The sequence below is a fragment of the Bacillus rossius genome, chromosome 6 (assembly GCF_032445375.1).
Source record: "Bacillus rossius redtenbacheri isolate Brsri chromosome 6, Brsri_v3, whole genome shotgun sequence".
NCBI classification, from domain to species: domain Eukaryota; kingdom Metazoa; phylum Arthropoda; class Insecta; order Phasmatodea; family Bacillidae; genus Bacillus; species Bacillus rossius.
The window spans coordinates 76,664,321-76,682,226 of NC_086334.1; the positions used below are offsets into that span (position 1 = coordinate 76,664,321).

The 17,906-nt window shown below is 37.1% G+C and overlaps 1 protein-coding gene across 2 annotated transcripts in view; it reads left to right on the forward strand.

Moving 5' to 3' along the window:
- LOC134533316 (ubiquitin-conjugating enzyme E2 Z-like) overlaps positions 1 to 7,718 on the forward strand; it is a 69,916-nt gene extending 62,198 nt beyond the window's left edge. For both annotated transcript variants that reach the window (XM_063370805.1, XM_063370806.1), the window contains exon 5: positions 7,483 to 7,718. In XM_063370805.1, the coding sequence (XP_063226875.1) occupies positions 7,483 to 7,650 (168 nt within the window). In that variant the 3' untranslated portion in view covers positions 7,651 to 7,718. The remainder of the gene's footprint in view (positions 1 to 7,482) is intronic.
- Positions 7,719 to 17,906: the final 10,188 nt, after the last annotated feature.

The window sequence follows — 17,906 nt, forward strand, 5'->3', positions numbered from 1 at the left end:
TGGGTTGAACAACTTGCTCAAAGTTTTGAAAACTGGAGCTGAGGGGTCACCATTAAATAACATTTGGAGTTTATCCATCGCAAGTGCTGAGGCCTTCTGGCATTCGTGTTTGACGTGAGCTTGCTCACTCGTAGTCAACTTCTTCATTGCACTTTCTAGAGATGAATGGAAAATTCCCTTTGAATTAGCTTCAAACCCGCTTTTTACACTTTCCACATCTCCATACAAGGTGTGGGCAGTGGGATACTTCGCTCCTTCCAATTTAGTTAGCAAGTTCACAAGCTCTGATGCATGGTGCTTTATGAAAATACACTGAGCCAAAACTAACTTCACATCTTCATCAGAAAGCGAGGACAGGTATCTTATCCCAGCATTGCTAGACACCTGGTCAGACCCCTTGAAAAATGAAATGTGAATGAAGTAATCTGCTAGGTAGAACACTGCCTTGAACCAGGCATTCCACCGGGTAACTACTGGCATAGGAAATGGTGTGGCGGGCTGTGGGGTTTCTTCTTCCAGATACTGGAGGTATTGGTGCTTTCTTTTTCTAGTATTTAGAAAAGCCGACTTAACATTCGACACAGCATTGTTAACATCTGTAAGTTCACTACTGAGCACATTCCCTACAAGAGAGAGTTTATGAGCCCAACACTGAATGTGGGACACATGCTCACCAAACAACACTTGTAGACTTTTGATACATTTTGTCATATATCGTGCTGCATGTGTGACAAGTCCCATGATGTTTTGCTACTGAACTCCATACTTTCCCACACATTCTGTGATGACCTGAGCGCAAGTTGTAGCATCCGCCTTCTTCAAGAAATTAACAGACGCCACTACAAGTTTTGCCGGTGCAAATACGTCTGTAAACACTTGAAATAATACAACGAAAACACATCTGCCCATGCGGTCTGTCGTTTCGTCACAGAGAATGTAGAGATGATTGTCAGATACTACATCTTTAACACTTTTGAAGTGATCTGCTGCTAGTTGGGGTGTGTATTTTTCCCGTAAGTTTTTCACAAATGGCGAATCTCCACCACCTAAAACAAAATGAAAACTTTGGGGTAAGTAATGCTGAAGAATAGAGACTTTTGTAAAGTTGGGCTCACTGTCTGTAAAAGGGTAGGCCTAGACCTACGATGCTAAATCATTTTATTGCATTAGGATTTATTTTTACATTCATTCTGCATTCCAAGAAACCAAATAAGTTAGTGTCAATGTTTGTGGGGTTAAAAAAAATTAACCTAACCTAAAATGCTACAGAAAAAGTAAGTTGGGCCTAATTACTCTAATACCACAGTAGAGTGGCCTATTAACATCAAGGAAATTAATTCACACACTTTTTGTAAAGAAATTGCGATGACATATTTTTGTACTTTGAGTTGTGTCTACTTCGAAGCAGTAAAAATACTAAATAAAGTAGGCCTACAAGTTACCAACTTGCCACCATATTTTTACTAAATAGGCTTAAGTTACATTAAGTTACTTTACTAAACACGTGTGTATCACAAATATATTCAGAAGTAATAACGCGAGGTCAAGTTGACGCATGTTACTTTGACTTAGCCAAGGCTTTTGACACTGTTAATCACTGTATTTTACTAACAAAATTATCAAATATAGGATTAAGCGATAAATATCTAAAGTGGTTCAATAGCTATTTATTAGATAGAATCTTTTATGTTTCAATTAATAATATTAAATCTGATCTACATATAGTTAGTTCTGGTGTACCCCAGGGTGGAACATTATCCCCTCTTCTATTTAACATTTTTATAGATGACATTACCAAAGTATTACAATTCTCTAATTGCCTACTTTTTGCTGATGATCTTAAGATTTACAGAAAAATTTCTCTTCATCTAGACTGTAAACTTCTTCAAAATGACATCTCATCAGTTTTTGATTGGTGTAAAAGAAATCTTGTTGACCTTAATTATGAGAAAACTACATCTATAACCTTCTCCAGAAAACATAATATCATTGCTTCTGATTATAAACTTGGTAATCATGTTATCTTGAAGTCAGTTTGTGTTAGAGATTTAAGTGTCTTACTTGATAATAAATTGTACTTTCATAACCATATTGAATCTCTTAGATCGCAATGTAATAGATTGTTAGCGTTGATTAAATATATTACTTTCAATGCCACTAATTTAGATTCTATTGTTAGTTTATATTTAGCTTTAGTAAGATCCAAGATTGAGTATGCCTCCGTGGTCTGGAACAATATCTCAAAAACAGATAGTGACAAACTAGATTAATTACAAAATAAATTAATCAATATCATTAATCAAAAGACCAACATTACCAACAATTCTAATAGTCTATCCTCTCTCAGATCTTTAGCTCTAAGAAGAGAGCTATTAGATGCCCTTTTTATCTATAACTGTTATACCAATAAAACAAAATGCAATTATATTCTAGATAATACTGGGATTAAAGTACCTACCTATAACAGTCGACAGACACCTTTATTATGCTCCTTAGGCAAATCAAATGATATATTATACAGAATTATATCAAATTTTAATAAACATGGATGCTATGTGTCTATCAAAAAATAATTTAAATATAAAACAATTTTTCTTATCTTAATTTAATTTGAATATGTTTAAGGTTAATGATGATACCATATTTAATTTTTTTTTATATAATCAGGTTCTGGATTATCATTACTGTTGTTAAAGAATTATGAAACTTGTTCTTGTTTATCTGTTAGTTGCTTGCTGTATTGTCTTGTGTATGTGTTATTATAGTATTGTCCTCAATGTTATTCATTTTGTTTCATGTATTTGTTTTATTTATGTATTTTTTTATGTTTATCGTGCCTACCACCCATGGTCTTATGCCGTTGGTAGGCATGTAACAAATTGATAATAAAAATAAAAAAATTAATAAATAATAAATATTTGGTGAGTAATTCACCGAAATAATTTTAGGAAACACTTTTAATATTGCAGGTAAGTTGTGTACAGATCGAGGTGGTGTTTTCACACATTGCAAAATACAAAAAAAAAAAAACGGAGGAGGGTGGGGAATGAGTTGAGTTATACCCGGCCTCGTGAAAGAAAAAAAATTGATGCCTTCAGCTTTTCAATGTGTATGGACATTGGCATTATTTTTATTAAAACTGCGAGTTTCACAGACTCTCCGACATGGTTAGGCCTATGCACTGTAGGACCTAACAATACGTTATTTAATGACCTAGAATTAATAAATACAGAAGAGCTTAACTCAGAATGCAACGGGGAAAAATTCTACCTTCAACGAACTCATTTAACCATGACTTTAAATGTGGGTCTTCTAATATCTCCAGCGGTATATTTGCCTTGGCGAATGCCTCTGTCGTTTTCATTGCCACGTGTTCAATGTCGATTTTACGTTGATTTACGCTGCCGAAATTCTCGACAACAGACGTCTGGAATTTCCTTTCAGAAGAACCACTCGTGTATTTTCTTTCAGAGTTGACATGTTTTTCACTTTTTATGTGTTTTAAAACATAATCTTTCCTCTCAAATGCCACTCTGCAGTTGCAGTATTTACACATAAGCGTTGACGCATCTGACGCATAAACACCGGCACTTTTAAATTCGTCAGCTCGTTGCCGTACACTGACTGGAAGTTTTGGCATCTTTAAACTTATAATAATGGCATGAAACTTTAGATAAATCACTTGTATGCGACAATCACGTCAAAACCCAAGAAGTAAAATCTGAAATGGCGATAGTTTCGCGTCGCATGTGGATGTTTTACTCTGTGCCGTAAATTAGCTATTTTAGCACGTTTTTTTAATTTTATCATAATTTTAAAATTATTTTTGGAAATAATTTTATTTTTTTTTAAGTCGACTGTACCGCAATTCTCCCCTGGTCGACCTTAGTGCGTGCCACCTCCGACAGAGGGAAGTCTTTTACGATAGTTCACTTCGAGCCGGACGACGAGAGTTGCCGAAGGTTTCCGAAGCCCCTCCACCCTTTAGGACGAAGTCCTTGTTTTGAATTAGCGACACGGCGCGGATGTGAGGGGACTCTTGCTCTGCACTCTGGAACGACCGCGTCGGTAGACCGCTGATCGTGTTTCGGGCTCCGTCCAGTTAAATCAAAGCTGACGCCGAGCAACAGTACTAAGATGTAGTCCGATCAGAAAAGGGATGTTTCCCTATTTACCTTTTGGTTTTTTATTTTAGTCATCTCAGTATAGCCTCTACGTAGTAATCCTAGTTTCTCCGCGAACCAAATTTCTTGTCTGGTGCCGCATATATTTTTTTCTTTTAACCGCAACGTCGGCCGCGCATCGCCCTCCATCTTCCGACCAGGCAACATGGCTGTGCCTAACAACTACTACTACCCTGTTTTGGTAAGTTCTCTCTTCGGTCCTTTGAACGTTGTCTCTCTTGCGGTCGTTTTTTGAACCGACCTTGTTCTGTCTGTGGTGCAGATCTAATTTATTATGGTTTGGTCTGTCCACAGACAGGGTCCTAGTCCCCCCTCCCCCAAAGAGAAAGAAACCATCATGGGGAACTAAGGAAGCCCGGCGACCTCCAATTTTGAATTGGTGGTTTCGCCAGTGGAAGCTCTCACCCCCGGCCTTTTCGCCATCAGCTACGAACCGCCAGAAAATCTTCAGTTCGTGAGAGCGAGTGCCAGTGAAAGTTTTATTTTGTAAATTTCCAAATGTAATTTCAGATATCAGATTCGAACCAGTTTAACAGCTTTGGTCTCTTCAGCCATCTCGAAATTGTATATGTGAAATTTTTATAATTAACCAATGATAAGCTAATATGGTGATTACAGATTATTGCAAAATGTTAAAACTTTACGGTTTCTTTAAGAATGATGTGTTGGAAAAATAATTTTCTATTCGCGGCCCGGGTCGGCAAATGATTAGGTAAAATAAACTCTCTTTAATAATGGTTAAATGATAGAAGTATTTTCTCCTTATAACTTGTAATAGAAAATCTTGCAAACAAACTTTGATCTTAAATAAAAGGATGCCTATAAACGTAACTGTTTATTTTTATTACTTAAGGCAATAACGATCCACACTAAACTCCCAAGTCTTGATAGGGAGTTTACAAATTTTCTTTGGACCCACCCCGTGTCCGCCTCTGATGTTTAAATTTTGTTCTTAATTCTTCTTTTCTGCCCGCCACTTCCAAGGCCTGTTTTGTCGACATCTTGTCAATATTAATAACAAGGACACGAGGGGCGTTTCAACTCCAAATCGATTAGTCGAACTCATTTAGATACAGCGACTTAGAGAACACATATATCAAAAGAAAACGATAAATATCGATTTATTCAATAGGAAATATCGCCAGCTCGTAATTTCGTTAAATGAATCGTGAATAGTTATTTGTTTACAACAAATTCGCGTTATTGACTCAAAACATAAAAAATCACGTTTCTACTGTGAAATAAAGAAATTTGTGTTATTTTTCGGGTTTATCGCGATCGTGAATTTTCAGGTCCCTAATAATTAATTATTGGAATTATTTACGCCTTTTATTACTGCACACCATGATGTCATTAAAAGTGTGTGACTTATCTTAATAATTATAAACACACCATACAAGAAATGTTGGCCAGATTTTGTCAAATTTTTACTCATGGAAAATGGGACTTCCTAGTAAAAACTCTTGCGTACCGTACCTGTCTGTCAGCATGTGATGCAGTTACGGCACTCTTTTCATTTGTTTGTCTTTGATTACTTGCTTAAAAATATGTGAGGATGGATGCTATTAGAATACAGTAGAATCTCGTTATAAAGTACATCAATAAAGCCTCAACTTTTATACTTATTAATGAAAGTACTTTATTCTGAAAATCTATATATTTACCTTTAAAACGTAGTATTTTTGAATTTTTAAAAATAAAGTACTAGGGGATCAAATGTTACATTAGCTTGGAAGCGAATAATTGCTTTAGCCTGCAACATGGGCCCTGTGACTGGAACATTTTATGCCCTCATATCCTTCAGCCAGTTGTTCAGCGCAATTTCCAGGTCCTTGTTGTCGCCTAGGCAAAGTCTCTTACGATCAGCAGATAAAGAAGACTGTTCGTACATTTTAATAATTTTTTCGCGATCGTTTATTATTGTTGACAGTGTAGTGGGAACCAAACCAAACGACAGTGCCACATCTGCATTTTTCCTGCCTTTGTCAACTTCTTTTAAAATTTCAACATTTTCCTTCAAAGTGAACTGCTTGCTTTTCTTTTTATCTTTTCTTGCTGTTGCTATCCATCCTGATTAAAATATTCAATCAACAATATTGTTTGCCTCGCGCCACGTAAAACGTAAACAAATCTCTCATCCATAGATAACAATAGCACTACACTAGTAGCGTGTGTCGCGAGCATGGCTGTGCCAGGCGACATTCCGACTTTCATGGCAGCACTAAGCGTGTCGGCCATGTTGTGACACCAAACAGTTCAGAACTTAACCTGCATAAATCAACATGATTTAATTTTCTATTTTGTATATAAGTTAAAATATAATTTTTATTTGACGTTTGTATCTGTGTTAAATAAAACTTTTAAAAAGTGCTCTACAAATAACCAAAAGATGGCGCAGCTAAAAACAATTTTCTTGAAGAGGGGCAAGACAGCAATCAATTGTTTAGATTGTCTCGTGCACTAAAGTGTGTGATCCATGGAGGAGGATGAATGGCGCATTATACTGTACTATGATTCTATGAATCGTTGAGACAGTGTTTGTTTACGTTTTATACTTGTTAACGATTCTTGAAAGTGATAATAATTATTCATAATGTACATTTATATTAAAGAACTGCGCAAACACTGTAACAATTATGTAAAAAAATTTCCTGATAAGTGGAAAAGAATGGTCGTTGTATTGAAAGGTAGGATACGTATTTAATGTTAAAGTGTAATATTTTTACATTGTTTACATTGGTGTTTTGAACGGGAATTTAAAATAATACGTTGAACTGAAAGATACGTTATTCTGAAGTACGTTGTAACGGAATTTCATACTAATATTATGCAAAATTACTAAACACCATGTAAGCTACAGATGTAAACTAAGTTAACTATTGTTCGCATTTATTCGGGCAGTTTCCTTTTTTAACATGTGAACTGTGTGTTATAAGTTTTCTGTTAAGCCCTTGATTATAATGTTAATTCTTTCTATTGTTTTTATTCTACCATCATAAATTTAGTGCTTTTATTGCACTTTTACACAATTTTATTGTTTTGATTTGTTTTTTCAAAGGTGGTTGGTTATATTGCTCATTTGGATAGTTTTGACTTTTTTATTCCCCATGTTTCTGTGCACTTGAGCAATTTTATTTTTATTGATATTATGAGGTTTTTTAATTCATGCACACTGTTATAAATACTAGTTTGGTTTCTTATCAGTTGTAACTTCTGTGAGTGGCGTCGGTACAGTGCAGATGTAAAGTGAACGCAGGTGCGACAGTCTGGGAGTGGTCACGGGGCAGTCATGTTGCAGGACCCGTTTGGCGACGACCGGGGAGTGTTCCAGTACCAGACCTTGCTGTCGAGACTCCAGGCTCTGCGCGCCAAGAGCACGGTGGCCGCCGACCGCCCGGAGTCGGACGAGTGCTCCAGCGAGGACACGGACCCTGACGCAGCGACCACTGCTTCGAGAGCTGACTAGCGTGCTCTGCCACTTGTTATCAGTTACTGCTTACCTTTAGGGCTGACAAATAAAAATGTGAATGTTGACACACTTGTAATTATCATTAATAAAATTATTGTCAAGTTGGTTAGATTCTTCTGCCAGCCTAGCCGACTTACATAACACATTCAGATGTATGATTCTGGGTTAGAATACTGGTCGCATGGGCGTAGATCCGTGGGGGGGGGTTTCAAACTTGCGCACGAACACACAAAATTAAATTGAATGATTCCAGCTTGATGGAACACACAGACGTTTCTGAGGTTGCGTTGAATCAGAACAAATTTCATACTTAACAAAATTATTATAGATATTTATTTCGTTTAACAATGTATATCAAGCATAGGATGTATACGCAATTAGTATACACAATTAATATATTAACTTTAACTTCTTTATAAGGCAATCACAAAACAAACAGTATACTTTATAAGAAGCAGGTACATACATAAGGTGTCATGTAACGTGCAATACATTTCAATGCATGCAATGTATTTCTACACAATTGCGCTTGCTAGCTCTGATACTCCAGAAATTATACATTATAATTTAAGCGACTTAGTTTCATAGCTGGGTAAGTTACTAGCACACGCAGGTGCTGCAAAGATAAAATGGCTCATTAAAACAAGTTAATTAATACTGAAAATGTATAGAAAGGACTTTCAAACATTAAACACAACGTCGTGGGTCTGCACATTCACACGTGCCTGGTCGGTTGGGCTTCTGCGTAATCGCAAACTATGAGACGGTGATACAGTAGACTCCCGATTATCCGGGGTAATGACTGGCCAGGGGCCCACGGATAATCGAAAAACACGGTTAAAGCGATGACGAGGGAAAAAATGATTCAATTAAATTTTTTTTATCCCGACTGTCGATACCAAACACTATAACACCCGCCCCTCATAGCAACGTCCAAATTCGTTTCAGGTAAACATTGCACTAATAATAAAACAGTGATTAAACAACGTATATTTAAATTACAAAAAAATATTGAACAGTCTAAATTTAAAATTAAAAAAAATCACGAAACACATTGTTTACATAATATGGCTAGGCATTCCTAAGTAGGCGCTAAAAACATTTCAGTTGCAAAATAATAATAATGCTTTTAATATACAAGATATATTTGATTTCTAATAGGATTTCAAAATAACATAAAAACTTGAGTGGGTTGTATTATAACACAAAATTATTTTACCTGTTAATGTAATTCCCGACTTTGTTTACAAAGTGCGTTACTGCCTTGATAAGCCACTAGCGCAGCCTGTTTTAATGCCGAGTACTACTCGTTTGCGTTTATTAGACATTACTGTCAAAATATTACTACAGAAAACAATCCCACACAAAGCAACTGCTGACTTGAATCTACGCGAGCCAGTATCAGTCGCGTGAGTCACGCAGCAGCGGCGCCGCGCCGGCGCTAACCTGAGCCCGGTTCACAGGTCGCGGTTAACAGGGGTGCGTTTATGATTGCTCCTGCTGTTTTGACGTTCATGACGCTTATTAATACTTACCAACTATGCATGTACCGTGTTTGGCAGCATTTTTCGTCGAGAATCACAGCATAAAATGCTCAGTCACATCAATAGATACAGTAAAACCTTTTTGTTGCGACCACCTCTCTATTACAACCCGATTTCGAGGAACCGTGAAAAAATTGCCTAAAATCCGAAGAAAATCAGACAGAAAATAAGTTTCTTGTGGTGAGCAGCGTGTTACTGGGTTTCTCTTGCCGAGTGCTTCCTGTCGACTAGAGATGGGTCGAGTCTTGGTTTATCGAGTCGAGCCGAGCCGAGTTGGGTCAGATTGACTCGACTCGAAAACCAAGTCACATATTTTATCAAGTTCGAGACTCGAAACACGTTTCGAGTTAAGTACCTGCATCGTGACATTATAGCACTTTATTATAGGTTGTCTTAACGTTTTCGCCAAGTCATTAATACAGCAAGAAATGATAATGACCTTTAAACAAAACAAATCCCGTGCAAACCTAACCTTGCCCGCTACCGCGCTACGGCGCTATAATAGGTACAAGTGCAACCAAACCTAGGCCTACCTTCATTTATGAACGTGACGTCGTAACGTGATTTTGTCGATAGTGGCGACAGTTTATAGGACAAAATTATGTCACATGACCATTTAATATTAAAAAAATGCTTGGAAAACAGCGTGCACTGTTTTCATTTTGTTTTTCATCATGTGTTTACTTCAAATACGGTACCGCATTTGTTTACAAAATACGTCAATGGATTTTCACTGAAGAAAAATTTGTTGCAAAACGCACATATATTAATAATCATCACGTTTATCGTGCCCCGTTTATAATAACTCGTATAAACAAGAGATTTCCGTAACCTAAAAATAAAAACATACAATAATTATACTGTAATATTTAGTAAATAACACCAAGCCGTGATGCGTGAAAATGGCTGCGTGTTAGGCCAGCCAGCCTTGCATTTTGGAACTAAATTTAGCTGTGCTCCGCTACGCACACGCAGCGCTGCGTGTCAATAACGTTTAGGATAAAATTACTTTCTTATTGTTTGAATAAAAAATAATAATAACAACGCTCATGCATTTTATTTGGCAATCAGTTACTGATCGCCAAATCAAATGCATGAAATATTTATTTAAAAACATATTGATATTCTTGTAGTTGTAACAAGTTCCGGGCGAATAATCTTGCCGCGGAAAGTGTATTTACAATATTTACATTGAGAATGTGACAATGTGACAATGTGACAAGGCCTATATCCCTTGAGCTGTTTGTTCATGTGGGGATCTGTCGGTGGATCGGAAAAAAAAAGTTACATAACTCGGGAAGCCTTCTTTTCACAGACGAAAGAGCCAAACTCCCGATCGTACATCTTCGTTTTTTTTTGTTCATTGTAAATAAATATGGCGGTGTTGATAAAAGGAAATACCATAAACAAGGCAACGGTATTTATTTGTACGCCGCCATATTTTTCGTTTGCAGTGTGTCCGTGAATGTTTATTTTGGACAACTCATGATAACTATGGTCAATTAGGTTAGGTTAGCTACATTAAAAATTCTTTAAAACATTGTGGACGGTTGATATGGTTAGGATAGCTACTGTACATTAAAGATACTGTGAAATTATGTTGCAATAAAGCTTAGTTTTTTATATTTAAATAACATAATGATTTGAATTAATCATTTAAAATATTTAAATAACGCAGATGTATCTTGGATACACAATTTTTATATCAATGGGTGTAGTAATATTTTATTTATCATATTCGACGCAAAAAATTATAAAATTATGAAACTCGAACTGACTCGACCTCTTCAAAAATTTTGTGACTCGAACTCGACTCGACTCGAAATATGAATTGCTAAACTCGGCTCGACTCGACTCGAAGCCAAAAAACCTCAACTCGTCCATCTCTACTGTCGACCGCTGTCAGCGCTGACAACCCCCATTCCACGTCCCTTTGCCGACAGGGTGCAGATAAAGGTTTTTGTGGCAACGTGTTTACGTTTAGCTTCTGCGAGTGTCTAGTGTGGTACGCAGTTAAGGCAAAGCTACCTGCTGGATTTCTCTTGATTTTGATTACTATCGGTTGACAATACACAGCGACCGACTGGATGAACGCCCGCCTCGACTTGTTTTAACTGCCGCAGCGATGTTTATTTTGACAGCTCAAGCAATTATCTTTTCCCGTGGGTTGATAGAAAAAGGTCGCTTCACCCAGCATAAAAAAAAGGCTACGCCACTTATTTCCCGCGCAGGAAACACACTGGCTGCCGTCTGTCTACCCCGCATTTATCTTTCTTCTAAAATTCCACGACTCGCCTCTCGCGCGAGCAATAACTAGGGCCACGATTATATGGTGAATTGCGAAATCGCGTAATTTTCCGCGAATTTATATGGAAAATGCGAAAACTATTTTTAAGAAAAACCTCTAAATAACACCGAAATTACACAATACAAGTCTCTTATATTTTAATGTGAAAAGCTTGATAGTCGAGACTTGCCCGGGTCCTGGTTGATAAGATGGAAAAATTTCCTGCCTTGCATTTCTACATGCTTCCTCTAATCAGCTTTAGGGCGCCGTCTGGTCAGCGTGTGTGTTAGTGAAGCGGGATGATAAGAGCGACGCTCAATGGTAGTTCTAGCGCGGTAAAACCTCTAAGTGCAAGGCTCTGAACTGGCGCGCAGTCATCTCGTTCCCGTCAGATAACTGTGAAATTTGAGCGGTGACCGTAACATTATATGGCGGAAAAATAAAGATAAAGGTGTAATGCATTTCCCTATGATACTTTCAAGAAATTTGTAACGGGTTTTTTACACCTAAAACTTCGAAAACATGCCTTTTAGCCATTTTATCTCAATAGAACCAGTTGGGCATTAACAAATTCTTAAATGCTTTTGTAAACAGACTCCAATCGGATATCTAGTGTAGTTTGGAAATCGCGTAGGTTTTTCGTGGCTGTGCGCGGCACACGACTGTAGTTGCCATGCGTCACGCGCCTAGAATGTTGTCCGGCAGGAAGGGCGAGTATAGTTCATTTGCGGGAAAAATGAATACTTTTACGGCCCAGCTAAATTTTTCCATTAAAGAAATTTTGAAGTTTCAGTGATTTTCCAGCAGAAATAATGTTGTGTAACTAACAAACAAGTTGTATCAAAACAATTAACGGTAAATGGCTGTCGCGGGGGCCATTAAAAATTTTTCATTTTACCAGAAATGGACTATACAAACCTAGCTTTCGTCGCACGCAGTTTGGGAAGGGGAGGAAGGATGTTGACAGTTTCACATGCCAAAGGACGTTGAGGGAGGAGGGGGAGAGAGACACGATGGTTTGTATGCCTGGGAGGGATGAACCTTGAAGTCTGGACAAGGGAAGGAGAGGTAAGCTGTATGACGTCATGCATCCGCCGCCTGTGCTGCCGCCAGCCTGTCTAGACGATATTCCCGCGCTCCCACTTACGTTGCACAAGCTACTGCTGCCGTATGTTTAAAGGAAAGGTCCCATTATTTTTTTGTTATTCTTACATGAACATTATTGGAAGTATTAAAGCCGACACAAAAATACGCTGTGTGTTAAAATTAACAGATAATAATGAATTTTCATTTTGTTTTTTTTAATTTTTTTTAATTTTTTTTCTTCTGATTTTCACATTTTGGTCAAAATGTCCAATTTTTTGACGGTTCCCGAGAATGTATTCGTAAAATCACTGCTTCGTTAAATCCGGGGTTCGTGACATCGGGGTTCTAGTGTATTTAACTATGGCAAGCAGAAAACGTACATGTAAACTAACCAGTAAAAATAAACTGTCTTTTGACATATTTTCTTTAGAGGTGGCCTGTAGGGCGACGGACATGTCATGAAGGGTGAAGTGGGTTTAAAGCAAAGCCGTCTAGCATTGTGAGTGACAGCATCCTGCTATTGTACGGCTAGTTTCTTAGCGAGTAGCGGTTTGGGAAAAGGGGGGGGGGTTTGAAATCAACTGAAAATTTCGGAAAACATCTATTACGACCCTATTCCTGGGAACCGTGAGGGGTCGTTTCAGAGAGGTTTGACTGTAACAAATATAAAAAAAAGTCAAAAAATTATTTTGGTTTTTATGGTTTATGGAAGTTAAATATGGCACAGTTAATCCGCAAACCGGATAATCCGCACCCGGATAATCGGGAGTCTACTGTACAAGCAAAAGCAAACATAGTTAAACTAGAAAAACAAAATATTTTCAAATTTATTTGGGAATAATACGTTAGAAAAACGTCTCAAACTTGCAAGACGACAAACAACAATGACTACTAGAGTCAAAAGGGGGTGGGCCGTTGCACCCTTACATGTTTACCTTGGCATGTTTCATTACTCAATTACTCAAAAGTACTCAAAACATGGCTAAGCACAACAGGAAAAACGCCAAGCCACGGGAAGGCAATTCCGCCAGGCTAACATCAGGAGAGTTTATAGTTGGCAAGGTATTGGCTATTCCTAACGCAAGACAATATAAAAAGTTACTATTTAGCTCTAGAAATGTACGCAACTACAAAAACGCAGATTTGACTGGGAACAGTGCCTGTTACGTTACGTTTGCAATGCATGGCAACAACCTGCAAAATCAAGGAGAAATACCGACCATGACGGAGCCCAGACGACCAACACCCGCAATCAGGGCAAGCGACAGACCCGAGGCCTAGTGCCTCGCACCCATATATAAGAAGCATAGGTGGCGCTGCGAATAAGGTGGGAGAACGTGAAGTCACACAACCTGGAGGAGGGGTTGTCGGGGGGGGGGAAGTGGGAGGGGGAGGAAATTCGGTGCACACGACCTCAAGAAGACTGCGAAGCCTCTTCAACTTTGTGAAACAGGTTTGATGTCAAACCTATGTTTTATGGAAAACTTTGTGTATATTTTAAAGTTTTCTGCTTATTGCTCAAGTAGCCTAAGATACGGGCATATACAACATATAAGCACCGTATCCAGGGATGCAGAGATGACACTTAGGCTATACTGACACTAGTGCTTCCTGGTTGCCTGTACTGTAATTAATGATGGCTAGGGACCCCCGAAACACCGCAGTTTTCCGTGAAAAAATGCCATATTCCCGTTCAACACAAACGACGCATATTAGTACTTCGAAACTAAATTCAAGCTTATTTGTTTAACTGGTTTACTTTTAACGAGCTGTCGCAAGACAACTTCTACTGTTATTTCTACTCAAAATAATGCTACTTCAGTTGTTAATTGTTGTGGGGAAATACAGTACACATTTGTTTACTTCCGTACCCGTGATAATCTCTCCGCTTCGCTTTGTTTTACTGTGAAAAATTTGGTGTGCATTTCTGGTACTACTTAGTATAAACATTCGTACAAATGCCAAAGATCTCGTACCATATACCAGTATAGCGCGTGTGCGAGAATTATGAAACAAATACCAAAAATCGAGTAAAACTACAGTGATCAATTTAGTGCACGAAAAATGTGGCAGGATGTAATTACGTACCTACTTTAAATTACTGTTTTATGTAATTACCGGTAAATTATTAGCCATTTTTGTTTATGTAACAGTTATTTATTGAAAATATTTAGTTTATGATATAATAGTGCGTTTAAAATAGCTCTCACTAACTTTTACGGGACGTCACCGACTAGTATAATCACTTTAAAAACGTAATTTTTTTTAATCATGTAGTATTCAGTTCCAATCAACACAATAAGCAATAACGTGATTCTCGGAGCGAGAGGCTTACTAATGAGCGTTGCTTGAAGCCAGAAAATGCCGAAGATTATTTCTATAAACGATCGTGAAAGGGAGTTTATAAGGGGGGTGCGGCGTTTGTCCTAAAATTGAATGTCCTAAAGCGTTTATCCTAATTTCGTTTGTCCTAAAAATTAGGACAAACGACTTTAGGACAAACGAATTTTAGGACAAACGAAGGAACAGCTTCAAAATATTTTTACTCTGAGTTTTAGGACAAACGACAATTCCAGTATCGATAAATCATTACTCTGAGTTTTAGGACAAACGACTTTAGGACAAACGACATTAGGACAAACGACTTTAGGACAAACGACTTTTAGGACAAATGATTTTAGGACAAACGACATTATGAAAACCAAGTTAGGACAAATGACTTTAGGACAAAAACCGTGAGTCAAACTGTTTTATTTGAAAACCACAGAGCATGTGAGAACTTACAGTAAAAGAAAAGGTTTGAAAAAATAATGTTATATACTGGGGAAATACTTTATTATCTATGTAAAAAAATTCAGCGTTTACGATCGTTACAATTATTAGACATCCAGGAATGGTCTACTACAGTTTCAACGACCTAAAACTGTTTTTTATTTCGCCATCTTGGATCCGCCATATTTAAATCGAGCGCCCCACTCATTATAATAAAATTTTCGTCATGACCGCCATACTGAATTTTTCTGTTCCAGTGCCGGCTACCATCTTGGATGCCGTCGACTTTGTTTCTCTTGTTTGATCCTAGATAGCGCCAGCATCGCTCTTGATTTTTTTTTTTTTTTTTTTTTGTTCTTTTGAAGGCCGCTATCTTGGATAACGTTGACTTTGTTTCTGCTGTTTGTTCCTAGAGAGCGCCAGCGTCGCTCTTTATTTTATTTTTTTTTGTTCTTCTTGAGGCCGCCATCTTGGATACCGTTGACTTTGTTTCTGCTGTTTGTTCATAGAGAGCGCAAGCATCGCTCTGTTTTATCACATAAGGTCAATGTTTCATTACCTACCATAGCTATTATGGTCCTTATCGACATATTAAATATAAATTTAAAAAAATATATACATTGGAAGCGCTGTGATTCGAACCATTGCAGCTCTGATCTCTAGGTTGGAAAACATACGCCTTTAACCGCACGGCCATCGAGACATTTACCAGACCGAGAATGAAATAAGGTAACACGCATATTTGGACTAGTAATTTTTTTTTATTTGAAGTAATAATAACACCACCTGTTTGAGACAAACACCATCATGTATTAAGACTTAACTGTTGCAATTATCGTTACGGTATCTATCTTGAAAATCTGTAATTTTTATGTTAGAAAATCGGTGGGAAAAATTAAAAATCATTAAAAAATTAATCACTATAATTAAATAATAAAAATCTTAAAAAACACGGCTGCACTTTTCGTTACGGTCGCCATCATGAAAATCCGTAATTTTAATTCTAGAGATTCAAGAAAAATTCCAAAATTCATCAAAAAATTTACTTATTATAATACTGATTGATTAGTTTGATTCCTGTCCTTGGTTCGAAACCGGTAAGAGCAAAAAAAAAAATCTACACATCCTTCCTTCACAGAAGCCACCTACAGAATGATCTACCGCCACTAATACCAAGGTATCCTATATATCGTCAGCTGGTATGACGACATGTCCGCCATCTTGTCTTCATCCACTGGAAACCACCATCTTGTTTTCGTCTGCTAGAGTGTGCTGATACCATGTTAGTATAATATTCTGTTCACCATAACTTTGTCCTCAACTGTTGGCATTGAACCTTGACCTTGAAATTTGATCTTTACTTTGACCTTGAACTTTGCCCTTGACATTTGACCTTGACCTTGAAATTTGACTTTTACCTTGACGACCATCATGGATCCGCCATTTTGCGTTCAGTACATGCTACCAGGAGCTACCACCTGCTAGAGGTCATTGCCACCATCTTGTTTTCGTCTGCTGGAGGACACCATCTTGTGCGTGTACTCGTCTTATAGAATACATTACCATCATACTTGTCTAAGTTTTACCCGCTAGAGTGCAGTGATCATTTGTTATTACTGAAGTGCCTGCCATCTTGAAATTTGGGTGCCATCTTGGAATCGTGTAATTATTTAGCTAGAAATTCGGGGAAAAATTCCAAAATTCATCAAAAAATTCACTCTTTAAATTAATGATTGATTATATAAATTCCTGCTCTTGGTTCGATCCTTGGATGATGCAAAAAAAATAATTTTATGTAAAAAATATTAATTATAATAAATTATTATCAAAGTCCTAAAAGAGACTTAAAATCATCTATTACCCTCATCCTTTAAACCATTACGGCCACCATTTTAGATATTTGTATTTATTTACTTATTAGTTCGGGAAAAATTCCAAAAATAACTGAAAAAATCACACATTATTTTACATATTGAATCGAAACTTGCTTCTGTCTATGGACGAAGCTGAAAATAAATTTAATTTAAATACCAGAAAAGTGTCAGGTTCGAGAAATAAAACACCGCAAGTTCTTTTACAAACATAATATTTATTACATAATTTCTATCCTAATACAGGATCACTTGCGAAAGCCAGCAATCTTATAAAAATTTAGCCCTGCATAGACGTGAAACGACTAATTCTTAGCTCCAACAGCTCTAACTGCTCAAAATGCTCCAAATGCTCTAACAGCTCCAAATGCTCCAACTTATTTCAATTACTTTTTTTTTATCAAACTTGACATGTTTACGTGCATTACTTTATTAGTATACATTTTGGATGTCAGTGATGACTTTTTTACACCTTTAAGTTATAAGTTTTATTTAGAAATGAGCTTTCGAGAAATGATAAAATACATTTTGAAAAAAATATTAATTTTTCTTCAAATTTTACACATGCATTTAATTGAAACCATTATTTTATGTAGCCAGCTTCCCTCAGTTCTTTAAGTATGAAGGTTTTTTTCTTTGATGCTGTAATAGTTTCCTGCACAAAGCAAACCATGTAGAAGTCTTAGCCTGTCA